The sequence below is a fragment of the Typopeltis vanoorti genome, chromosome 21, assembly GCF_054136105.1.
Source record: "Typopeltis vanoorti isolate ZY-2024b chromosome 21, IOZ_Tvanoo_1.0, whole genome shotgun sequence".
In the NCBI taxonomy this organism is placed as follows: domain Eukaryota; kingdom Metazoa; phylum Arthropoda; class Arachnida; order Uropygi; family Thelyphonidae; genus Typopeltis; species Typopeltis vanoorti.
The window spans coordinates 35369837-35397744 of NC_143569.1; the positions used below are offsets into that span (position 1 = coordinate 35369837).

Here is a 27908-nt window from a genome sequence, read left to right on the forward strand (position 1 = left end):
AGAGGATCTTTACAAGAACTGAGTAGGTGTCTTAACTTATTTGGGGGTTTAAAGGTGGTTTTAATGTTGTATTTGCGAAGTGTTCTGTCTATTTTTTCAGAAATGCCTCTAACATAAGGAATGGCAATAGCATTCTTGAAATCTTTTTTGTTCTTATTGGTATCTTTATGGAGGATCTTATGAATAGTTTTTTTACTGTATCCATTTTTGATAAATGTTTGGTTGATGATCTTGTATTCCTGGTTTAGAGCAGTTAGGGCTCTGTGTTTAAGGGTACTTATGACACCTAGTTTTTGTGTTGGATGGTGGTAAGAATTTTTGTGTATGTATTGGCCTGTGTGTGTAGGTTTGCAGTACACTGAGAAGGAGAGACAGCCAGAGGGAAGATGTGTAACAAGTGTGTCTAGGAAAGGAAGAGAGTTGTTTTTTTCCATTTCAGTGGTGAATTGGATACGTTTGTATTGTTTGTTTAGGTGGCTAAGGAAAGTATTTAGAGCTTCGCGGACGTGGGGTCAAATGGCGAAAATATCGTCAACATATCTGAGCCAAATTTTGGCTTTAGACATGCTGTCTCTAGAGCACATTGCTCAAAGTCTTCCATATAAAAGTTAGCTATTGGAGGAGAAAGTGGTGAGCCCATGACTGTACCGTCTTTTTGAAGGTAAAAATTGTTTTGCCACATGAAATATCCAGAGCAGAGTACGTGGGCAAAGAGAGCCATGATGTCATGTGGAAATATGTTCTGTAGGAGCAAGATCGTGTCGTTGATTGGGATATTGGTGAAAAGGGAAGTTATGTCAAAGCTGACTAATAAATCTTGGTCGTTGAGTGTAATGTTTTTAATTTTATTAATGAAATGTTGTGTATTTTTTATGTAGGAAGTGGACTGACCTACCAATTCCTTGTGTGTGGCAGCTAATTTTTTGGCTGAGTGATAATTTGGGCTGTCAATTCCTTCAACAATTGGACGAAGCAGTGTGCCTGGTTTGTGTATTTTTGGCAGGCCATAAATTCTGGGCGCACATGCATACTAAGGTATTAATTTTTTTGTTGTTTCTTCAGGCCACGTGTGGACAGATTTGATTAATTCAGTTGTTTTCTTTTTGTTACGTTTTGTGGGGTTGTAGTTTACCATTTGGTAGGTGTTGTGGTCTGATATTAAATGGTTCATTTTTTCAATGTATGTTGTATGGTCTAAAAGGTTTTTGACCACGCACTCCAAACATACCATAGAATTGATTGGAAAAATACCAAGTCCCTACACCGCACCAAAACCTGGTTTGAGAGAAAATTTAAAGAATCATATGAAATGCTCAAACACAACCCAAATCTCAACAAAAATGATGGCCTAACCATTTAAAGAATGTGGAGGATCCATTTACAACCTGTATAACAACCTAAACTAACCATAGAAAAATCCCACTACAAGAAACAACCTGGTGAAGTGTTTGTAACTTTCAAACTGCAACTGAAAGAAATCATATTATAACAATCAGAACTATCCAGAAGAATATTAATACACAAGAACTTTAGCAGTTTATTGTAGTTGTATTTATTTATTTATTTATTTATTTTAATTTAATTTAATTTTATTTTTTTTATCACTAGAATTCAGGCTAGGGAAAAGGATTAACTAACTACTTAGATTTAGTTTACTGGTATACAGGGCATGAGCATGTAGCTTGGTTCCGTATACACTTGTATTCTTCCGATGATGACCTCGATACAGAGGTCGAAATGTCAAGTTTTATTTTATTAGTAATTAATAAAATAATCTATTCAACACGTGTGTTTTTGTGTCCCTAAATTTACAAATATGAACACTGATAGACACATCCAAATTTATAATGGCAATAAACAACAAGCTATAGGACACTTGCCCCCAGTCACTTGTACGTGCTTGACCTGATTTAACTTTCGCCCAGAGAGAACAAAGATGCCAACTCCAAAGACAACTGGAAGAAAAATGCCAAAATGGAGACAACAGTTGGATGATAGACTACAAACAAATCAAACTAGTGCAAAAACCAAGTGATGCCACCAAGGAGACCAGTATGCAGGAACTGTATAGGAAACGTGCAAGACCCTTGCAGTCAAATCCATGCCTCACAGAACTTTGCGTATCCATTTCACCAACATCCGTGGCCTCAACTCCAACCTTAATAGTGTCCACTACCATCTGCAGTCCACCAAACCCCACCTACTCCTTTTAACAGAAACCTAAATCTCACCTTCCCCCAGCACTATCCATCTCAACCTTCCTAACTATACACTATTTAACTCCTTTCGACTCAAGGGTGGTGTCTGTGCATATATCCGCTCTGACATACCCTGCCAGAGAGCACCTAACCTAGAATCACCCAATTTCGACCTTCTTTGGTTGAAAATATCCCTCTCTCACTCAGTCAAATTCATCTGCTGTCTCTATTGCTCTCCTAATACTACCAACCACTCTGAGCTCTTTCATTTCCTCTCCTTAAAAGTTCATTTTCTCCAGTCCCTCTCTCTCCAAACAGTGTCCAATAACATCAATTGGCTTTCCTTTTCCAGTTGTACAGATCCTGCAGACAGAGATGCCGAAACATTTGCCATCACTAATGACCGTACACAAATTGTTCAAAAACCAACCAGAATACTAGATAACCCAAACCACTCTCCAAATACCCTAGATTTCTTCCTTATCAATGATCCCTCCAAATATGCTGTGAATGTAGTGAGCACCCCTGGGTAATTCTGATCACAACCTAGCGCTCATCTCCTGTCCCATGCAACAACGCTTACACAGTCACTCCCACACAAGAGTAGTTTTTGGCATTATAACAGTGCCAATTGGGACAGTCTCTGAGACTACTACTTCATTCCCATGGTTGGATTATTGTTTCCTGTCTTCCAGTCCAAACATATGCACTGAACGTATCACCAAAATAATCCTCACTGTTGTGAAAACATACATTTCCCACACTACTCTGAACTGCTGTCCCCTATCTAAACCCCGGTCCTCCAACATATGTGCCAAGGGTGTACAAATGAAAATCAAGCATATCATAATTGGCTCAAATCAAGAACCTCATCCTCCTTCAGTGCCTATACTGAAGCCCAAAACAGACGCAAGAAAATTATCAATGCTTCTAAAACAGAATTTGAACAGGCAAAAAGCAGGAAGCTTGCAGTCTGTCGAAATGGCAGCCCAGCCTTTTAGTCTCTCGCCAAGGCAATTGGTCGTAACTTTTGCCCTACACTATTCCCACCTCTATCTTATCCAGACAGCTCAATTGCAACATCACCCATGGAAAAATCTAACCTCCTGGCTTCACACTTTGCCTCTAATGCAACATAACTGACAATGGCAAATGTCATCCAGTCATTTGCACAACATACAATGTCCCCTGTATCTTTTTGCCAAAAAGCGATCATAAACCTGTTGTCTAAATTAGACACAAAAAAGTCTCTTTGCCCTGATTGGCATTCTTTTAATTGTCCTGAAGGTCTGTGCAGCAGAACTGATTCCTATCCTATGTCATCTGTACATACCCTCTTACTCCACTGATATATATCCCAAAGCCTGGAAACTGACCCACATTCAACCCATTCCTAAAAAGCGGGCCAAATCACTGCCATCTAACTACCACACTATCTCACTCACTTCAGTCCTATCCAAAGTGATGGAGAAAACCATCAACTTTCAGCTCCTATTCTAGCTTGAAGGTACCCAGCTATTAAGCGACCACCAGTACGGATTACATCGATGCCGATCAACAGGAGATCTACTCTCATACATCACCCATCGCTGGACAAACCATGGAAAAATTTGGTGAATGATATCGCTAAAGTTGTGATATCTCTAAAGCCTTTGACCAGGTGTGGCACAAAGGCTTACTGAGCAAACTCTCATCATTTGGACTGTCTCAGGACTTCTGAAGATGGATTGCTAGCTTCCTGTATGGATGCACACTCACTATGTGTGATGGTAGACTGCTTCCTATTCTCTCACCATCCAACTAATGCGGGTCCCACAAGGTTCAGTTTTCTCATCGATCCTCTTCCGTTTGTATATCAATGACCTGCTTCGGTTGACCTCCAACCCAATACACAGTTTTGCAGACAACAGCACATTGCACTCCTCCCTTTCATTTGACAAACTCTACTCTACACAACTCACTTCAACCCACAGAACATTAACCACCCTTAATTCTGACCTCCAAGCCATCCTCCAGTGGGGCTCAGATACAATTTCCATGGGAAATGTTCATCTAAAACAGCATCAATAATTCCCCCACTCTGTACTAAGCCCATCGGAACACATACAGTTGCTGCCCAACATCCTTTCACAGTAGACCTTGAAAACCACATAACAAGTTTCTTTTCCTTATCCCTTCTACTGTATGGATGCACACAATACATCAGGGGGAACAGTCTTTCCCCCTGATGTATTTTCCCAAGGATTACAACATACAGGCTTTTAAATCAAATGTAAACAAGTTTTTCCTTTCCCAACCCACTACCCATATACAGTACTAACATACGAGAGGTTGACCAGCCAACCTCTCGTATATGTATGGGTCCAACATTTAAAAAAAAAAAAAGTTGCTAATCAAACTGACTTTAGAATACTTACTTATCCTCTTTGTTCCTCATGGCACATATGCTGAGATCCATTTCTTCCAGATACCTTGTTCCACTAATTCATGCTTCTCTCCCAACCAACCATTCTTCTTTCCTTTTATGCCATTCTCTGCCAAGTTAATTTAGGTCTTTTCCTTTTCCCCTCAAATCCATGTGAAAGCTTCTCTTGGAATCTCTCTTTTGCTGTTCTCAGTATATGTCTAATCCATTTCCATCTGCATTTTTTTATGTTTCACTGGTGATACCTTCTTGCTCAGTCACTTTGTATAAAGTCATAATTTGTTATATGTTGGGGACCAAAATATTTTTAATATTTTATGCAGACATTTTGTTTGAAAACTTCTTAATTTACCTTCATGTTTTTTGGTCAATTTCTGTCTTTACTCCATATAATAATATAGCCTTAAAATTGCTCTTGAAGATCTTTATTTTGGTTTTATGATATTTCAATGATCTCCATATATTATTTAATTTTCTGAAAGAAGTATTTTCTTTCATCAATCTTTGCATTATATCCCTGTTAGTTCCTCCTTCAGTATTTGTATGAAAAATTAATTTGTCATAATTTGTTATATGTTGGGGACCAAAATATTTTTAATATTTTATGCAGACATTTTGTTTGAAAACTTCTTAATTTACCTTCATGTTTTTTGGTCAATTTCTGTCTTTACTCCATATAATAATATAGCCTTAAAATTGCTCTTGAAGATCTTTATTTTGGTTTTATGATATTTCAATGATCTCCATATATTATTTAATTTTCTGAAAGAAGTATTTTCTTTCGTCAATCTTTGCATTATATCCCTGTTAGTTCCACCTTCAGTATTTGTATGAAAAATTCTTAATTTTTTCTATTGCATGTTAATAGATTTTAATTTCTTTATGGCATTTACTTTCCATTTAGGAACTTTTGTTTTGTTTATATTTATTTTAAGATTAACCTTTTCAACCGTTTTATACAATGCTTCCTGTTTTGCTTATATATCAAAACTGTTGTCTGAATAATCAAGATTTTCTGATTGTGACATAGAGTTATGTTATAAAGTTACACCTGTAACTTTTCTCATAATCCAATTAATGCCTATGTTAAACGGTAAACCAGAAATTATACAACCCTATCTCACACTGGTAACTATTTCAAACCATTTCGTTGTTTGCTGTGCAGTAACACAACTTTTACTTCATTTATACATTTCTTTGCATATTATTACATATTGTCAGGAATACCATAATTTCTAATAATTAATCATATTGTTTTTTTTTATCAATACTGTCAAATGCCTTGGCAAACTATAAAATTTAAGTATAATGAGGTAAGCTGTATGATTTGTTCAGTGATTTCCTTAAGGTAAAGTTGTGATGCACGCCTGTTCTAAGGCCAACTTGTTCATGCTTTTGCATTTTTTCTGTTTCACTTTTAATCCTATTTATCAATATTTTACAGAATTTTTGCAGATACTGACAGTATGTTGGAGGTTTAATGGAGTATTGACAGCACATGAAAGGACTAGAAACTAATTTTAATGCTTCCAATATTTCATCTCAGTCACTGAGATATCTTCAGGGAGTACAAATAATACTTATAATACACACACACAGACAACCTAATGCTTAATGAAACATGTAGGTGACTCTAAAGTCCTGTCTAGGTGGTGTGCCCTCTATAGACGTTTGTAGCTGGCCTATGGTGTAAACTGGGATCTCTGACAATTATTTTCCCAAATTGTAAGTTTTATGCATTTGTATTTGTTTAAATTCGGTTGATTTCTGAGTGCTGCTACAGAATCCAAAAAATTTTGGAATCTGCCCAATCTCTCACTCACTCCATTTGCTTTCTCATAATGTTCTCTTATTGCATCATGTCTTTTTTTTTGTGAAAAATTAGATGTAAACTTAAACTTACATGAAATAAATTTATTAGGTGTAAAATTTTTGCCTAAGTATTATGGCACACAAACTAAAATGCAATAAAACAATCAATTTTAAAAGTGCCACTACAGCTTAAGTAAAACAGGAGATGGTCAGTAAATTCCTAATTAAAAAAAATTAAAATTAATATAAGATAATAATCAAAAATTTACATAAGATTAATACAGTAATTTTTCTCATAAAGGAGTAACCATGGGGGGGGGGGGGGCAGAAACCAGGTAGCAGAGAACAGAAATAAATAAAATGAAAAGAAGAATGAGAAATTTTGTCAATCATTTCCTGATTTGTTTCATTTAGAAATTTGGTAATGTAGAAAAGATAAGATATATAGAAAATACAAAAAAGCAATAACACATGATCATATGCACAAATTGTTGTTGCTGAATTTTAGAAACATTAGGATAATTGATATTTCAGACAATGAAAAATAAACATAGTTTACTCTCTCTCTCTCTTTCTCTCTCTCTCTCTCTATATATATATATATAGAGAGAGAGAGAGAGAAAAAGAGTAAAAAAATGAGAAAAACTAATTTTTTTAGTTTGTTTATTTATTTATTATTTTTTTATACATGCTTTAGTAAATAGGTTAAGTGTCCCTCTAGGTTTAAATTAAAATAAATCATTTTTGAAATTCCTGAAATCTCAGTCTCATTCTTAGCAAGTAAAGAATTTTTTTTGACAGATTCTGTGTAATATATTTATAGTGTTCAGCTTTCCTTTATTTACTGTTGTGTATGATAAATTCTAGTATAAAAATACGAAGGTGTCTGAAAAGTTCTAGGCCTCGACCATTGATGGCAACACTATCAGCACCATTTTTTTTTTTTTTTTTTTTTTACAAGTTGATACTGCAAGTCATTCTATCAAGTTGTTGGTTTTATACAGCTATCTGAAGCAAAAGTGTTGTCTGTATCCATTGAAATGGATAAAATTGAGTATTGTGTAGTTATAAAATTCTTTGTAAAAGAGGGTTTAACACCAAAAGAAATTCATTCGAAGTTCATAAAAGTTTATGGGCACTCTTCACCTTCATTTTCGATAATTAAGAAATGGGCTGCTGAGTTTAAACGTGGCCGTACCAGCCTTGAAGATGATCCACATGAAGAATGTCCAAAAAGTGTAATAACACCAGAAATCATTGATCAAGTGCGCAATATGGTATTGGATGACTGGCGAGTCAAAGTGCGTGAAATTGCTGAGACTATAGGCATTTCAAAAGAATGCGTAGGATATATTTTGCATGAAGAATTGCAAATGGGAATGCTTTGTTTAAGATGGGTGCTGTGCTTGCTCACAGCAGATTAAAAACGCACTTGCATGAAAATCTCTGAACATTGCTTGGAGCATTTTAACAAGAATAAAACAGATTTGTGCATCAATTTATTACTATGAATAAGACTTGGATTCACCATTACACACTAGAATCCAAACAACAGTCAAAACGGTGGATAGAAGCCGGTTGTTCAGCGGCAAAGAAGACAGTCGTTCCATCAGCAGGAAAGGTCATGGCATCAGTGTTTTAGGATGTTAAAGGTATTTTGTTTATTAATTATCTTGAAAAGAGTAAAACAGTAACCAGGGATATTACTCTGATCTTTTAACCAGACTAGACAAAAAAAATTTGTGAGAAAAGACCTGGTTTGCAGAAGAAAAAAATCGTCTTTCATTAGGACAATGCACCTGCCCGCATATGTGTTTTGGCAATAGGAAAATTAAGAGATCTGCACTATGAATTGTTGGAGCATCCACCTATTCTCCAGATTTGGCTCCCTCTGACTTATCTCTTCCCAAAACTAAAACTATTCCTGCGTTTTTCTTCTAATCAAAATGTGATTGCAGCTGTAGAGTAGTATTTTGCAGATCCTACTGAGAACCACTACAGGGACAGGATAATGGCACTGGAACATCATTTCAATAGATGTATTAGTCTTAAGGGAGATTATGTTGAAAAATAAAAATAAATTTTAAATTATGAATTCGTTTTTTCATTGTTCGGCCGAGAACTTTTCAGAGCACCCATATTACTGTTAGAAAAACTTGCCTGTGAGCTTCTGAACAGATATGCTGTGGACATAATAAAACTTGTCAGATGGAAACCAGTTTTAATGATTCAATTTCACTCTTGAAAACTTTGATTTGAACATTAAATTTAATTTTTAATTTTTTTTAAAAATATTTTTATATCTGTAGCACCTGAAGGAGCTCCTTTAGATGTTCGTGTAGAGCCTATCAGTTCAACAGCATTTAGAGTTACATGGAAGGTAGGATTATACTTTGTTTACTATAATTACTTACTGCTTACTCAGTGTTGTGAGTGAATGTAGTAGTAGATTTGAGCTGTGCTAAAAAAAAAAAAAGTGTTTTTAATTAGTACATAGTATGGCTTTTATTCCAAATTGTGCTGCATTTTTTTTCATTGTGCTGCATTTGGATACATATTCCAAATTGTGCTGCATTTGGATACCCATGTCCTTCAGTAGTGTTATTGTTGTAATTTCCTGTTGTTTATATTGTGTTTTGCTACTTGTTTGTTTGTACTGCTTCTACTTCCGAAAATGGCATCCATAAAAAAAAACACGTGTTGGCTGTACAGAAGTCTTTAATATGAAGATCTAACTCTGCTTTAGATTTTTCGGAATGGATGCATTGTGAAAATTGCTATATGTATACACCAAAAAATGTGAAAGATTTGTGGACTGTTTGGGTAAACAAGAAGGAGGAAAGCATTAACATATGTAAAAAGTGTCATGATAGATTAGAATGATTAGAGTGATTAAAAAGCGTAGCGCCGCTACGCTTTTTAAATCATGCGCCCGATGTTTCCTCTCTACGTCATCCTGCTCTCTCCCTTTTTCCCACGACACCTTACTTTTTCCAGCACCTAGCACCACACTCTCCCCTAGCGTGCTTTACCGAGGGAACCGACGTGTGCGCCTTACTTGGGTGCACTTATTTAGTTTCAGGCCATCACTGTCTAATCCAATTATCTTTCTCCTGGCAATACACAAGTATTTGCACAAAATCCACATAGTTTATACATTAGAAAATTTACAATAATTATTTACAACATGATGCATAGCCAAGTTTTACTCAAATTACTAATGTTGCTTATAAATTACAATTAGCTTTATTTCTTCTGATATACCAATATTGGCCCCGGGAATGTTACTGCACGTTAAATCTGAATGAAACATAAATGGATTTAATTTCAGTTTCATTCAGAATTTAACAAAAGAACATGGTCCTGATTGGAGGCTTTAATTACAGGAATATAGAATGGAAGGAGGAAAGTGAGTTTGTTGAATTTCTGAGAGATGACTATCTTAAGGAGCATGTGACTCTGCTGCTGGTTGGTGAGAATGATCATGAAGTACTTATTTGGGAAGTGGTGAAGCAAGAAAAGGTTACTGCCAAAAAAAAAGGATATATGTGGAAGTGTAAAGTGGGTGATAATGGGAAGCTCTGTAGTCAGTTAGCATCAATACACTGGGGAGATGAACTGAGTGTAAAAGATGTTGACAATGCATGGAAACTCACAGGGCAGTATTTTATAAAAGCAATGTATAACTGCATACCAAGGGTTAAGCAAGTAAATAGAGTAGGAGTGAAATGGATGAACAATGAAATCAGGCAAACTGTGTTGGAAAAGAAAAGGCTGTGGTGGAGGTAGACAGTTAGTGGTGATGGGATCCATGAAGAGTATAAAGTGCAGGCTAGAAATGTGACAGGCATAGTGAAGAAAGAAAAGGTGCCCTATGAGAAGGGATTGGCTGGTCATGTTTAATTTAAGAGAATTTTTCTGCTATATGGCAAGCAAGAGAAAGAATAATTATGGCTGGTTGACACTGGTGAATAGTCATGGCAGCAGAATAACAGTTGCAAAGGATATAGTGTTATTATTGAACAAAACTTGATCAGCATATATCATACTGGTGTGAATGATGCAGTGCAATATATAGAAGGGAGACAAATATTAGGAGAACTGGAAGTGAAAGAATCAGAATGTATTATCTGTTGGTTAAGTTAGATGTTAATAAGACTGTAGGAATGGATGACATATCACCACGTATTCTTAAGGAATGTGCATCATAGTTGGTTATGCCCTTGACCTGGTTATTTACTGAAAGTCTTGTAGTGGGTAGGGTTAATAAGGAGTGGAAAGATTTGGAGAGATTTGTTAGGAATAGAATACAGGATTGGCTTGAAGGACTGAGCATTCTTTATGATGGTCAGCATGCATTTGTAAAGGGTAGGTCCTGTTTTAGCAATTTACTTGCATTTTATGATAGGGTAATAGGTGTGTTAGATAAGGGAGAAACATATACAGTGATATTCTTGGGCTTTGCAGAAGTTTTAATAGATTACTACATGATGAGTTGATGTACAAGCTACAGAGGATGGGAATAGATAGTATATTATTATTATTATTATTTCGGGCGACTCCAGGAGTCCTTAGACTCATCGAGGCAGGCCCTAAACATCATGTCCACACAACTATGCAATTACATTCTCACAGTATCTATCATACCTTGCCTTGAACTAGTTCACCGTCATAGCACCCACAACAGACTCTGGCAGCTTATTCCACTCATTTACCACTCTAAAAGTAAAGAACCCAGCTCTAACACCCCTGCTAACCACACTCTTGCCCAGCTTCCATAGGTGTCCCCTAGTTCTCCCACCACCAGTCCTGATCTCAAAAATATCCTCTGAATTAATCCTATAGAATCCCTTTAGCAATTTGAATGTCTCAATCATATCTCCCCTTTTCCGCCTATCAACTAGTTTCTGCAACCCACAAATCTTCAACCTGTTCTCATATGGTTCATTCCATAGACCTGTTATCATCTTAGTCACTCGCCTCTGGATCCTCTCCACCTCCTCCCCATCAAGAAGGAACTGAGGTGACCAAATCTGGGCACAGTAGTCGAGATGAGGTCTTATCAAGGCTCGGTACAGAGGTACAATAACTTGCTTGTCTCTGCTCGTCAAGGTATTTTTCAATATTGGTTAGATGGATCGGAGATTGGCTTTCTGAACGATCCCAGCATTTTGTGTATGATGGAGCTGTGTCTCAAAAAAGGAAGGTAACCAGTGGGTCCCCCCCCCCAGAGTATATCATGTGGAATGACTGGAGATCTTCAATTGTTTGCTGATGATGCAAAGTTGGGTAGAATTATAAGTAGCACTGCTGATATTAATTCTCTTCATGAAGATTTGAATAGACTTCTGACTTGGACAAAGGAGTGGGGCTGTAGTTTTAATACCAATAAGTGTGAGGCATTGCATTTTGGATTGCAGAAATATAAGGCTGTATACTACATCAACAGTGTGCTGTTCTGCAGGAAGTGGATGAGATTAATGATTTGGGAGTGATTTTTGACAGTAGACTGAAGTTTACAGGGCATATTGCTAGTATTGCAAAGGCTGCACATCACATTAGAGTACTTCTCATCTAACATGTTGTACTCTAACATGTTAGTACATGTTAGAGTACTTCTCATCATAAGGAAGTGGTTGTGTCACTGTATAAAGCCCTGGTCAGACCACACTTGGACTATTGTGCTCAAATTTGGCCAACTGGTTTTCAGTGTGATGTGGAGACATTGAAGAGGGTCCAGAAGCAAGTGATTGAAAATATCAGGACTTTGAACTTCTGGCTATAGGGAGAGAGAGAGAGATGTTGAAAAAATGTGGATTTCAGAGTTGAGTGGATAGGTGATATGCAAGAGACATTTAAGTTTGAGGGTTTTATTGGATTAATCCAGATGAGATTATAAATAGAGTACAAGGCAAGAGAAGAAAAACCAGAGGTCATCCCTGGAAGTTATGTGAGAGTATGGTGAAGAGGGGTGTGAGGAGTAGTTTTTTACATGGAGAATTGTCAGTGAATGGAATGCATTACCAGAATATGCTGTTAATGCAAGGAGTGATAAGTATTTTGAAATTCAGTATGATACATACGTTTTCAGTTGAATGAACTTCCCACAGTGAAACTGCTGACTACATGGAGGATTCATTAATAATAGTAATTTTCTTAATTGAGCACAACTAAATATATACTCAACTAGATATAATACCAGTCTGCTATGGCTTGTATAAATCTTAATACAAACCACTAAGGAATAACTTAATAAATTTGGTTTTATGATGAACTGGAACAGTACACAAATTTTGCCATTTAGGTATTGCACCTGTAATCAGCTTATTTTATAATGTAATTTTGTGCTGAATTTAAATCCCTGCTTTGACCCCTTCTCCTACCAAGGATGCATGTCATCCTTTAATAACCATTTATTAACTTCAACAAATTAATAGTTCTTTGAAAATAAAGCTGTTTTTTTTTTTTCTTTTTGGCAAAATATATTTTGTCTTGTAGTTTGTGAAAATTAAGAACTTCATTATGAATTTCTTTCTGTTCAAGAAAATAGTTTTTTTTAGTGCATTATTAAATGTTCTTATTCCATATATGTTAGCTTTGTATCTCTAGTTTCTATTTTCTTTGGTCTTAATTAATATATTTACCAATCAGATTTTATGTTCATTCCAATTTATACCTTACATGTGACTTTTAAAAAACAACAAATGCTAAAGCTGATGCATCCAAAAGTCACTTAACTCACACACGAAAGGCTGTTGCATAAACTGGAGAATATAGGATCGGAATATAAGCTCTTGACTTGGATCAGGAGATTGTTGACAGACAGATATCAAAAAGTGATATACAGTCGGTGTGAATCTGCCAGATTTAAGGTGGGCAGTGGTGTACCAGGATTCAGTCCTTGGGCCATTATTGTTCGGTCCATACATTAATAACACCAGGCAGGGTCTAACATCAGGTGTGCAATTGTGTGGCAATGATGCAAAGATAGGCAGGGAAATCAGGGATGCTACTGATATTCAGCACTTCAAAATGATTTGAATAGGCTGGAAATTTGGGCAAACGGAAATGGCTGTCAGTTTAAGGTTAGTAAGTGTAAAGTTCTGCACTTAGGCTTAATTAGATTTCCAACAGCATATATTATATTAGTGGGGTTTTGCTACAAGAAACTGAGAAGGCAAGGGATCTTGGCATATTAGTGAATAGGAATTTGAAGTTCAAAGGTCGCATAGCAAAAGTTGCAAGTACAACTCAGAGGATAATTGAGATGTTGAAGTGAACCTTGACATGTAAGGATAAGGAAGTCATTTTGTCTCTTTATAAGGATATGACCATTGATAAGACCAGGTCTGGATTATTGTGTACAGATTTGGTCTCTGAGATTCCAAGAGGGTGCAAAGGAGAGTTACAAAGATTTTATCCGGATTATGGGATTTAAATTATGAGGACAGATTGTATGTTAATTACAGTCTCTGGTTAACAGGAAAGAGGTCTATAAACTTTTGAATGGGTGTTATAGGATATTGTCTGAAATTTTTCTTTATATGGAAGGCGGGGAGATAACACTATAGCATCCATGGAAGTTAAATTTATTCACAGTCAAGAAGGGGTTAAGAGAGTTGGGTTTTTCTCTCACAGAGCAGTGAGCAAGTGGAATAGTTTGCCTTTAGGGGTAGTGAGTGCATCTAGTGTGAGTGAATTTAAGGGAAGGTATGACAGCTGGTTTGGGTGATTTATAGCCTCCCTCAATGAGTCCTTGACTCCCCAAAGGTATTAGATAAGAAATAAAGAGAAATTACTAGAATTATTATTATATTTAGCATATTGTTGACCAGCTTCATGTTAGAAATAATAACAGAGAAGAAGTGTTATAAAGATCGTAATGGTTATTTTATAACATCACCTTCTTGGAATAATGCAGATTTTCCCATGTACAATTTAAATGATTGAACATCTTTTAAAAGACTAGCTCATTGTGCACATATACACACACACAAATTGAACTTGATGCTCATGGAAACCCTCATTCATCCAAACATTATTTCATTATTCTTCAGTTTCAGAATTTTTATCTCCAGAATTACAGTGTGTATATGTATACATTGATTATTTTTCACTTATACAGTAATTTACTGTTTATCCATCTTTCAGAACAACAGTCCTCCAAAGTTTATAACTTGAAGTCATCCCATCCCTAGAATTGCACTTTAACATAAGGGAGTATTCCTGGCAGTGGAGACTGAATTCCCCCCCCCCCATAACACTGGCTATAATTTATATGTACGAGGGTGGTCAGAAAAGTTCTCGGCCTAACAATAAAAAAACAAATTTATAATTTCCAAATTATTTTTATTTTTCAACATAATCTCTCTTAAGACTAATACATTTATTCCAGCAATGCTACACTGCCATTATCCCATCCTTGTAGTGGTTCTCAGTAAGATCTTCAAATAACCCCTCTACAGCTGCATCACCTCTTGATTCGAAGGAAAAAAACGCCGACCAGCGATGAAGAATTTTAGTTTTGGGAAGAAATAGAAGTTATGGGAGCCTAAGGTGGATGTTCCAACAATTCATAGTGCAGATCCCATAATTTTCCCATTGCCAAAACACCTTTGTGGGCAGGTGCATTGTCCTGATAAAAGATGATTTTTTTCCTTCTGCAAACCAGGTCTTTTCTCATGAATTTTTTCATCTAGGTTGAAAGATCGGAATAATATTCCCCAGTTATTGTTTTGCCCTTTTCAAGATAATTGATAAAAAAATGTCTTTTGCATCACAAAACACTGATTCCATGATCTTTCCTGCTGATGGAACCAACTTTGTCTTCTTTGAGGCTGAACAACCAGCTTCTGTCCACTGTTTTGACTGCTGTTGGGATTCTGGTGTAATGGTGAATCTAAGTGTCATCCACAGTAATAAGTCTACGCACAAAATCAGTTTTATTCTTGTTAATACACTCCAAGCACTGTTCAAAGATTTTCATGCTAGTGCATTTTTGATCTGCTGTGAGCAAGCATGGCACCCATCTTGTGCAAAGCTTTTTCATTTGCAATTCTTCATGCAAAATATATCCTACACATTCTGTTGAAATACCTGTCATCTCAGCAATTTCACGCACTTTGACGCTCAGGTCCTCCAATACCATATCGTGCCCTTGATCTTTTCTCATGAATTTTGATCGATGATTTCTGGTGTTGTTACACCTTTTGGACATCCTTCACGTGGATCATATTCAATGGTGGTATGGCCACGTTTAAACTCAGTAGCTCATTTCTTAATTGTCAAATGAAGGTGAAGAGTGCCCATACTTTTATAAACTTCGAATGAATTTCTTTTGATGTTAACCTTCTTTTACAAAGAATTTTATAACTGCACGATACTCAATTTTATCCATTTCAAGGGATACAGACAACATTTTTGCTTCAAACAGCTCTACAAAAGAAAAACTACTTGATAGAATGACTTGCAATTTCACATGGATGCTTATGACAGATGTACCAACTTAGAAAAAAAAAATCGTGCCAATAGTGTTAGGGAGAATAAAATGGGGGGAGGAGTATTATTGATGATAGTTTATGAGCTGCAGCCAAGGAGAAGTTGAATTGCAGGATAGAGAAAAGAGCACATTTGAGGCCATTTGGTGTGAGATTGAGGCTAGCAGAACAAAATATACAACTGGGTGCTGCTATAGACCAGGTGATGGAAAAGATGGTGGATATAGTATGCATAAGCAAATAGAAGAAATGAGTGGAAGGAGGGTAATTATTATGGGAGATTTCAACTATGGTAGCATTGATTGGAGTATTTTATGCAGTTATTAGGGATAACTATCTGCGACAGCATGTAATGGAAAATACTAGGGGTCAGAGAGTGCTTGACCTAGTAATTGCATCTGAGGATTTGACTGTAATGAATATGACCACATTTTCACCAATTGGTGAGAGTGATCATAAGGTCTTGACTTGGGAGGTGGCTAAAGGTGTGGAATTTACAATTAAGACAGGGTACATGTGGAATTATTGGGCTGGTAAGTATGACAAGCTTAGGAGTTTGATTGGTTCAGTGCCATGACATGTAAAACTGCAAGGGCTGGATGTTGATAGTGCATGGGAGGCGGTTAAGAAGTGTTTGCAGGAGGCAATGGCTGACTGTATACCTAGAGTCCGAATAATAAATCAAGTAGGGATTAAATGGATGAATAACACCATTAAGCTTAAGCTGCAAAAAAGAAACAACTGTGGAGGGAATTTAAGGAGAAAGGTGACCTGCAGGCACATGAACAGTATAAAGCCCAGGCCAGAAGGGTAACAAGTGTGGTAAGAAAAGCAAAATCAGATTTTGAAAGAACATTAGCCATGCAGGCTAAAGAGAATTCCAAACAGTTGTTATGATATGTTGCAAGTAAAAGAAAAAAAGGATACGGCAGCTTGATTTTAAAGAATGCCACAATGGTAGGGAGGTAAATGAATCAGTTGATATAGTAGAATTACTGAGTGAGCACTTTGCAAGAGTATATCATCCAGGTGGTGACATTGCAGAAATGGAAGAACCAACAGCTTATACGGGAATTGTGGTGAATGAAGTGGAGGTGAATAGTCTATTACAAAACCTCAATGTCAGTTCATCTGTGGGATTGGATGGTATACTAGCTAGTGTCATACAAGAAGCGGCTAAAGAATTGTCAGTGCCTTTGACCATTTTGTTTAATTTGAGTCTCGTGTCTGGGTTAGTCCAAAGGGGGTGGAAAGAGGGGAAAATGGTTCCACTGCATAAAGGAGGTTCCAAGACTGCTGTTGAAAATTGCTGGTGTATGATTGGTGAGATAGATAGGAGGGTGGTTGATGGAGAGATATCAGAGAGGGGTTTATTCAGGACTAGAGTCCAAAAGACGGCTTGTGACCACTACTGTTTAATTTGTTCATTAACGATATAGGAAAGGATCTGAGAGGAACTGTGCATCTGTTTGCGGATGATGCAACGTTAGGTAGAGCAATACTGAATGCTCAGGATGTCAAAATTTTGCAGGATGATTTGGATAGTTTGGAGGACTGGGCTAAGGAGACTGGATGTCAATTTGATGTGGAAAAATGTAAGGTTTTGCATTTTGGGATGAAAAGATTAGCAGCAGTATATCACATTGGTGGAACTGTACTCCAGGAGATTGAAGAGGCCAGGGATTTGGGAGTGTTGGTGGATAGGAAGTTGAAGTTTAGGGGACACATCGCAAAAGTGGCAAAATCAGCTCATCAAATCACTTGGTTGCTGAAAAATACTTTAACGAGCAGAGACAAACAGGTTATTGTTCCTCTGTATCGAGCCTTGATAAGACCCCATGTAGACTACTGTGCCCAGATATGGGTGCCAGGGTTTCTTCTTGATGGGGAGGAGGTGGAGAGGATCCAGAGACGAGTGAACAAGGTAATAGCAGGACTATGGAATGAACCTTATGAGAACAGGTTGAAGATTTGTGGGCTGCAGAAATTGGTTGATAGCTGGAAAAGGGGTGATATGATCGAGACATTCAAATTACTGAAGGGTTTCTATAAGATTAATTCAGAAGATATTTTTGAGAATAGCACTGGTAGTGGGAGGACTAGGAACCATCCATGGAAGCTTGGTAAGAGTGTGGTTAGCAAGGGTGTTAGAGCTAGGTTTTTTACTTGGAGAGTGGTAAATGAGTGGAATAAGCTGCCAGAGTCTGTTATGGGTGCCATGACTGTAAATGAGTTCAAGGTGAAGTATGATAGATACTAAGGCAAGTGATGTGAAGTCATTAGCTTCTATATGCAAGTTGCCCTGGTCCTGAAAATACTTCAGGTGCAAACTTGTTTGCTTACACTTGGATAAAGGATTAAACCAAGTATATAAATTTCTTGGTATCTTTAATTTATGGTAATATACTTGATATCAAAATTATAGATGTCAATCTGAGCTCTACTTTCTTTGCTGGTAATGTTTTACTTCTAAATAAAACCAGTACAAGTCTGCAGGATTCTCTGAGTAATAAATGTGGTATGAAAATAGGCAGAAACATCAATTGCATCATGAATGTAGAACATTTAAAACATTTTGCCTATTTAGGTGAAATGACAATGACAGCCTGGTTGGCCAAGTGGGTAGCATACCTGCTCTCCAACCAACAGGCTGCTGGTTCAGGTCCTGCCATGGACGTTGTGTCCAATAAGTGGGGCAGTAAAAGCCATATTCCAACAAGTGGAATATGACTTTCATTGCCCCACTTATTGGACACTGAAGTGGCTTGAAAAAGTTCCATGTTTGGTTGCTAGAGTAGGGTTTTTGGACTATCTAAAAAAAAATTGTGTGTGTGTATATATATATATATATATATATATATATATAAATCGATAAAAATAGGGAAAAAAAACATCCTCGACCCACCCACAGTACAAAATGCAGGTATAGGTTTGCAAATAAGTTTTTGTGGGGTGAAGCAAAGAAAAAAAAAAGTTTTTAGTGAAGATGATAAATTAAATATGGAAATAGACAATGGAATTTGCAAATAGGAAGGAAGGAATGGTATGGTAGGACGTCAGCTGTGGATAAATTTATATGAAATTTGGAGAGAGAGAGAGAGCTATATACAAGATGGTATTCAAACTAATTTTAACTAATGGATCTTACAGCTGGATTAGAAATAAAACACCTGATTTGACTGGAAACCACAGATATGGCAGTAGCATTAAAAATGAGGATATTAAGAAAGAACTTGAGATTGTTAGCATTAAAGAATCTATTAACAGAACTGATCTCAGGTGATATGGTCACTTAAAGAGAATGGGAGAGGAAATGTTAGCAAAACATGTATTCTTGGCTAGGATGGCAGAACTAGATCTTGGATTGATTATAGTGAAAACGTGACTTAGAAAACAAAAATCTATGATTTGATAATATTGGAGTCTTCACAGATAATGGACTACTTTGGAGGAAAATTGTCAATAGAATATTGACGTACATCCTGTGAGGATATGTCAGAAATTTGATGATGATGATGCTGCTTCTATCATGTTTCCTTCTTATTTTCCTCTCAGCTAGTTTTTGATGCTCATAGACCTGCCATGAGCTTGTTCATTCTTTTGGAATCCTCTCCATGAATTCTCCATCTCCACAGAATCCAGGTGACCAGATCTGTGCATAGTAGTCCAGATGAGGTCTTATTAAATCCTGATAAATGCGAATAATGAACTCATTATCCCTGCTTGTCAGCGTGTTCCATGGTGACTTAATCTGATGTGCTGTTGGAGCCACCTTTGCAGTCTGTTCTCTAAACTTCAACTTCCTGTCCACAATCATCTCCCAAATCCCTGGCCTTGTTAATTTCATGCAGTGCTTTTCCATTAATTTAATACAGCAACTTTTGTTGTCTTCACCTAACCATACATTTTGGATGCACTAAACTGGCTAATTTAATTTAATTATTTTTAAATTCAGCCCAGTAGTTTTAATCAATGAACATGTGACTGTATACTTAGAGGGATTTCAATTTAAGCATACATGCGACAGTTTTTTTAAAATTTAATTCCTGTTGTTGTTTGATAATTGTACTCATGATGTCTTATGATACATAAGATGAAATATTTACATTAATAAAAAAGTTATATACTGTGGCATATGTGTTATTCTAGAGTTATGGATACCCCACAGGTTTCACAATATATATATATATATATATATATACAGTAATCCATGTTAGAGGTTTAATGGAATATTAACAGCACTGAGAAAGGATTAAAACTAACTTTAATACTTCCAATATTTCGTCTCCGTCACAGAGACATCTTCGGGGATTACAAAAACTTTTTGTAACAACACACACAAATACAATACAAAATGAAACTAAAGTCCTATCTAGGTGGGGCACCCTCTATGGGCATTTCCAGGTGGCCTGGGATGTAAAGAGGGATGTTGGAAGTATTAAAATTAGTTTTAATCCTTTCTCAGTGCTGTTAATATTCCATTAAACCTCTAACATGAATTCTTCACAGCACTTAAGCCTCAATATACGTATACAATAATCCCTCGATTAATGCGCCGATTAATACATAATTTTTTTTCGATACCCAAATTCGATTAGTGCGCCTATATACATCTTAAAAATAAATGTTACAGATTTTAAAAATTTTCTATCTATACATTTTTATGGCTAACTATTTTAAAAAATCACTCACCAGGATGAAATAATTTAGTTACCAATTTAAAACATTTTACAAAGTTATTTTTAAAGGCATACTACACTACTTTCATGTATACTATGTTCCAAATTTTTACTGCCAACTACAACTTCTCTCATACAAGTTGAATTACTGAGCGAGCACTTTGCAAGAGTATATCATCCAGGTGGCGACGTTGCAGAAATGAATGAACCAAAAGTTTATACGGGAATTGTTGTGAATGAGGTGGAGGTGAGTAGTCTATTACAAAACCTCAATGTCAATACATCTGTGGGATTGGATGGTATACCAGCTCGTGTCGTACATGAAGTAGCTAAAGAATTGTCAGTAATTTATCTGAGTCTAGGGTCTGGGTTAGTCCCGAGGGGCTGGAAAGAGGAGAAAATAGTTCCACTGCATAAAGGAGGTTCCAAGACTGCTGTTGTAAATTACTGACCGATTAGCATATCAGGAATCGTTGTCAAAGTCTTGGAGAAACTAGTCAACAGAAGAATACAGGATTGGATAGATGAAAATGGGATACTGTATTGGGGACAACATGGTTTTTTGAAGGGTATATCATGCCTCAGTAATTTGCTCACGTTTTATAACATAGTAACAACTGAACTGGATAAGGGTAATGGGTTTTCAGTAATTCTACTGGACCTTGCCAAGGCCTTTGATAGGATACCACATGGAACTCTAATCAGTAAACTGGAGCAGATGGGGATGAATATAGAGTTGGTGAGATGGATAGGAGGGTGGTTGATGGAGAGATACCAGAGAGTGGTTTATTCAGGAGTGGGGTCCAAAAGACAGCTTGTGACTAGTGGTGTGCCACAGGGTTCTGTTCTTGGACCACTACGTTTCAATTTGTTCATTAACGATATAGGAAAGGATCTGAGAGGAAGTGTTCACTTGTTTGCTGATGATACAAAGTTGGGTAGAGCAATTGTTGAGTGCACAGGATGTCAAAATTTTGCAGGATGATTTGGATAGTTTGGAGGACTGGACTAAGGAAAATGGATGTCAGTTTAATGTGGCAAAGTGTAAGGTTATGCATTTTGGAGTGAAAAGATTAGCAGCAGTATATCACATTGGTGAAACCGTACTCTAGGAGATTGATGAGGCCAGGGATTTGGGAGTGTTGGTGGATAGGGAATTGAAGTTTGGGGGGCACATTGCAAAAGTGGCTAAAACAGCTCATCAAATCACTTGGTTACTGAAAAATACTTTAACGAGCAGAGACAAACAAGTTATTATTCCTCTATATCGAGCCCTGATAAGACCCCATCTGGACTACTTGCCCAGATATGGGTGCTAGGGTTTCTTCTTGATGGGGAGGAGGTGGAGAGGATCCAGAGACGAGTGACCAAGATGGTGGCAGGTCTGTGAAATAAACCTTATGAGAACAGATTGAAGATTTGTGGGTTGCAAAAATTGGTTGATAGGCAGAAAAGGGTGATATGATTGAGACATTCAAATTACTGAAGGGTTTCTATAAGATTAATCCAGAAGATATTTTTGAGAATAGGACTGGTAGTGGGAGGACTAGGAGCCATTCATGGAAGCTTGGTAAGAGAGTGGTTAGCAACGGTGTTAGAGCTAGGTTTTTTACTTGGAGAGTGGTAAATGACTGGAACAAGTTGCCAGAGTCTGTTGTGGGTGCTATGACCGTGAATGAGTTTAAGACGAGGTATGATAGATACTGTGTGAAAGACGAATAGTTGTTCTTGACATGATGTTAGGGCCTCCCTCGATGAGTCTGTCGACTCCTTGGAGTTGTCCGTAATAATAATACAACCTATGGACCAGCTGATTATCGCAACCTTTAAGGCATACTACCTGAGAACATTTAAACAGGCAATAGAAGCAACATCTATTGCCTGTTTATCAAGTGAGAATTCTTGAAGAAATTTAATGTTAAATATGCTATTGAAAATATTCATCAATCTTGGAATGAAATTACTGCTAGCAATATGCGAGCTGTTTGGAAGCACATTCTTCCATATTGTGCAAAAGATTTTGGAAGCTTTTCAAATGAAATGGATAATGTTGTTGAGGAAATTGCCAACATCAGGCATGAATTGGGTTTTGATGAGATTGATAATGATAATATCCAAGAGTTAATTAAATCTCATTCTGAAGAATTGAGTGAATCAGGGAAAAGAGATTTCACAGAAACAATTTGAAAATATTTTTTGTACAATCGAAGTTTTTAAGCAGCAGTGCTTAGAGCCTGACTCTGATGAAGAGAGAAGCAGTAAAATTTGCAGAAGAGTAGTAGAGGCAATAGCGGCATACTGTCGGTTGTATGAAAAAAAGAAACAAAATGCCTGCCAAACTGTGTTAGCTCAATTCTTTGTTAAGTAGAATAATAAAATTTATATTCTGAATCTGTTTGTCTTTCAGCTTCATGGTTTTCCTTTAACTAGGCTCTGAGACATACCTTAATTCTTTTATAAAAAAATTAAGGTTCAAAAAAGAAATTTGAGGAATGAATTATACATTTTCCCATAGGTTATTATATTCGATGAGTGCATTTTCGATTAATGCACCTGTTTTAAAGAACATATTAGGTGCACTAATTGAGGGATTGCTGTATTATATATATAAAAATGTATTTATTTACAGAGTGATCGACTTGGTTTAATGGCATGTTTATAGTTATTAACTGACTTAAACACAGAGAAAAAATATAAGAGATTTAATAAGGTTTCACTACCAGTTTCATCAGAAATGCTGACTTCATCAGGTGAATACAATACCAGGGAGTAAACAACATTTTAAAAATATATTGTACTTTAACAGGCACAGAGTTTAGAATAAGTAGCTGTTTGAAATGGAGTCCGAGCATTAGTTCTGGCATGAAGCACTTTGCATGTGAATGATATCACAAGTATGCCAAATTACAGCACTATGTGAATCAAGTAGGCTGTAACTGAGATTGCTGCTTAGATGGGCTGGGTCGAGAGCTATTTCTTTGGATTCCAAGATAAGTCTCTCTAATTCATTGGAGCATTTATGGATGTTTGAAGTTAAGTTCCAGTCTATTTGATGTTGTCGTCCTTCAACATTGATATTAGCAGAGATTAAAACATGGCTGGATAGGGCACTAGCACGGGTTCTGTTGTAAGAAATGCCACGTTGATGTTCGTCTAGGCGGAGAGAGATGGACTTTTCTGTCTGGCCATAATGTGGTTTGTTGCAACTTCAAATGATTTTGTACACTCCTGGGAACTGAAGAATGTTGTGTTTTACTTTAGGTTGGCTGAGGCAAGATAGGAGTTTTGGTAAGGTGGAGAAATATGTTTTAACATTAAATTTCTTTAGGATTTTCACCAGTTTAGGAGAAAGAGAACTTATATATGGTAAATAGATGTAGGTTGTGGGAGTTTGGGTTGTCTTCATTTCTTTGTTGATTACATACACTAAGACGATTATAGATATTTTTAGGAGAGTAACCGTTATTTAAGAAAGTCCTTTTGAGGTAATTAAGTTCATGTTGAAGTTCCACTTTTTCTGACAAGGATCTTGTCCAATGAGCTAATGTGGAAATAATTCCTAATTTTTGAGGGGGGGAGGGGTAGTGGTGAGACGAAGCATGTAGATATCTATCAGTGTGTTGGCTTCCTAAAGATTGAAATCTTGAGACCATCAGTTCTAGTAAGTCTTATATCTAGAAAAGCCAGAACACCATTAACTTCTGGTTCGGATATGAAGTTTATATTTTGATGAAAATTGTTTAAACGATCCAGAAAGGTTTGTAAGTTTTCTGCTCCACCTTACCAAAACTCTGATCTTGCATTGGTCAACCTAAAGTAAAACACAATCTTCTTCAGTTCTCAGGAGTGTACAAAATCATTTGCAGTTGCGGCAAACCGTATGATGGCCAGACATAATGTCACATCGATGTTCTTCTCTTCGCCTAGAAGAACATCAACGTGACATTTCTTACAGCAGAACCCGTGCTAGTGCCCTATCCAGCCACGTTTTAATCTCTGCTAATACCAATGTTGAAGGACGACAACATCAAATAGACTGGAAGTTAACTTCAAACATCCATAAATGCTCTGATGAATTAGAGAGACTTATCTTGGAATTCAAAGAAATAGCTCTCGACCCAGCCCATCTAAACACAATCTCAATGACAGCCTACCCGATTCACATAGCGCTGTAATTTGGCATACTCGTGATATCATTCACACGCAAAGTGCTTCACGCCAGAACTAATACTCGGACTCCATTTCAAACACAGCTACTTATTCTAAACTCTGTGCCTGTTAAAGTACAATATATTATTAAGATGTTGTTTATTCCCTGGTATTGTATTCACCTGATGAAGTCAGCATTTCTGATGAAACTGGTAGTGAAACCTTATTAAATCTCTTATATTTTTTCTCAGTGTTTAAGTCAGTTAATAACTATAAACATAAATATATATAAGAAGGAATATTTTCCCTTAAATCATTTTGTATACTATTGATGCACTCTTCACCAAAGGACTGAGCACTGTGGTACTCCACTAGACACATGCCTTCTCTCAGACAACTTCCCATACCCCACTCTTTGATATCTGTTCATCAGCCATCCTCTTATCCAAATCACCAACTTCATATCTCTTCATTAGCTCCAATTTATGCAACAGAATTCCATGTGGTATCCTGTCAAATGCTTTTGCAAAGTCCAGAGGTATCACTGAGTAGCTGTTTCCTTTGTCCAAACTCTCACTTGGATAATGGATAAGGTATTACCCTGAGATACTAACTGGCTTATTGCTACTTCTGTCTTGGAGCCTGTTTTATCTTCTCTGAAAATTCAGTCAGCTAGACTTATATTTTGTTCATCAATCTGTCTGTATTTTATAATAAGTTATACCAATTTTTGGATATATGCATATAGACAGATGGAGACAATATAAATCTGATGATGCTTATACATTATCATAAATGCCATGATTAGTCTGAAGTTTAAAAACTATTTTAATCACTATAGTGCTCCAGTAAGCAAAATGTGTTTGTACTTGATATTTTATAGGTTTTGCACCGTTAAGGCAGGGAAGTTAGATACTACTTTGCCAGTGTGAGCTACTTGTAATATTCAGATTAGCTTCATATCTGTCATGCAAAATGTTAGTACCTTTGTTGAAACTGATTGTACTTCTATCATTTTAGCATGCTACAATTCAAGACAAATGGTTGGTGGAATAGTGACACCCTCTTTGTGAATTTTATCCTAGCTGTCTTGAGCAAAATATATGCAATCCCCTTAGTCCACTTTTCAGGAATAAATGTTTTATTGTTTAAATAATTTATTTTAGTTGAAGATATGGTGATGAATGCTGGTATAATAAAGGATGAGCCACTTTTTAAAATAAGTGAAAAATTGTTCTATTTTTTTTTTTCTATCTCACAGACAAGTTTAGGTATTGAACATTAATCACAACTTATTTTAACAGTATTAACAAGACTAATCAAACTATTTTATAAAAAAATGTTTATTAACTGGCTTATATTTCTCTGAATTTCAAATCAGCATCTTGAGAGCACAAACAGTATGTTAAGTTCATATGCAACAATGAGATAACAGTCTCTCAAAGATAAGTCTCCCAGTTGCCAAAAATTTGGTAGACTTATCTTAAGATTGAATCCTACATAGCTGTAATACTTACTTTTTTTTACAACATTAGAGGGCACTAAATTAGGACTTTAGATTGTTTGTCCATTACAATTTGAATTTTTCACTTACACATTGTCACATATAAACTTAACATGCTGTTTGTACTCTGAAGATGCTGATTTGAAATTCAGTGAAATAAAAGCCAGTTAATAAATATCTTTTTCCTAAAATAGTTTTTGTACTACATTTATTTAAATTTGTAGAATGTTAATAACAAATTGCCCATTGTAATTTTAAATTTTTAGCCACCACAGCGCCATCACTGGAATGGGGCATTAATAGGCTATTATGTTGGCCATAAATCTGCCAGGTCATCGAGCTCATACACTTACCAAACTGTAAAAACAGGAGATCATCGTGGTGGATCCTTAGTAATTCAAGGATTACACAAAGCTACTTCATATAGTGTAGTAGTGAAAGCATTTAATTCCCCTGGCTCAGGTCCACCCTCTCATGAAGTAGAAGTAGAAACACTAGAAGAAGGTTAGTGAAATTTGTTGTCATATTGGAATACATGTTATATTTTGAAAGAACATCATGTTTGTTTATTATTATTTTATTTATTTTTTGATTTAATGTTTCAGTGTTTTTACTACTTCACCTTCATAGTCAAAAGACTTATTGCAGGAAGACTGCTGATTATCAATGTGCCTACATGCTTTTCTTCACTTTCTTAGTGTCAAGCAGCTGACATACCAGGCACTTAACAAATAATTCAGTTTATGCATTCAAAAGAAATTACAGTATTTTTGCTATTCAAATATTTTAGTTTTGATTGTTACTGATAGATAGATGTCATTTCAATTTTCTGATCTATATTGTCATTAAATTCATCAGTATAAATTCTAATTTTTTCAGCAATCAAATTCCATGTGTACTAAAACAGCATTGGAATAATTTTTTTGGATTTAATTATTCTCAAGAAAGTTTAAAAAGTGCAAGCATTTGCTCTTGGTTTCTCTCTTAAAAAGTAGTGATTACCAAGCCAATTTATGACAAAGGTGAACCAAGGTGTACAGGTATACCTTGTATAGCGCGCTTAATTGGTTCCAAGAAGCGTCCGCGCTATGCAAAACCATGTTGTTCGAGGTCTATTTATAAAGGTTTTCAATTTAATTTGTTTATTACAAAAATTTAGGATAATAAAAATGTTTTGAAATGAAAAAAATTGTTATTTTTATTAATTAAATAACAAACAAAATCCTTTTAAACGGATATAAAAGTTGTAGAAAACAAAACAAATGTTGCTTCAATTTTAGCATACGGTAATTTTCTTTTTACTAAAGTAGTCTTTTAGTGTTCGTTGAACCATCCTTGTCTTCTTTGTCTCTTCAAGTACAGTACTAGATCTCTGTAGCATTTGATGGCATTATTGAGACTTTGTCTCACTTTGATGCTTCTTTCTAAATTTGGGTCGACATTTATGAGAAAGTCGGAAACATCGTAGATTTTTCTCACAAAAGTTGAAAGGTCAGCAAAGGAAAATTTTTCAACTATGACATCAGTGGGGTCTTCTTCTGCTTCATAGGCTCATTGTTGTTCCAACTCCAAAAGGGTTTCATCATCCAGATCATTTGAATGAGAATCAATACATTTGTTCATGTTGTTACAATCTAAACTTGT

The 27908-nt window shown here is 36.2% G+C and overlaps 1 protein-coding gene across 1 annotated transcript in view; it reads left to right on the forward strand.

The window, feature by feature from the left end:
- LOC150094736 (cell adhesion molecule Dscam1-like) overlaps positions 1 to 27908 on the forward strand; it is a 298945-nt gene that overhangs the window by 188933 nt on the left and 82104 nt on the right. Inside the window, exons 15-16 of the mRNA XM_090411654.1 lie at positions 8745 to 8815; positions 26531 to 26768. Coding sequence (XP_090267780.1) covers positions 8745 to 8815; positions 26531 to 26768 — 309 coding nt within the window. The remainder of the gene's footprint in view (positions 1 to 8744; positions 8816 to 26530; positions 26769 to 27908) is intronic.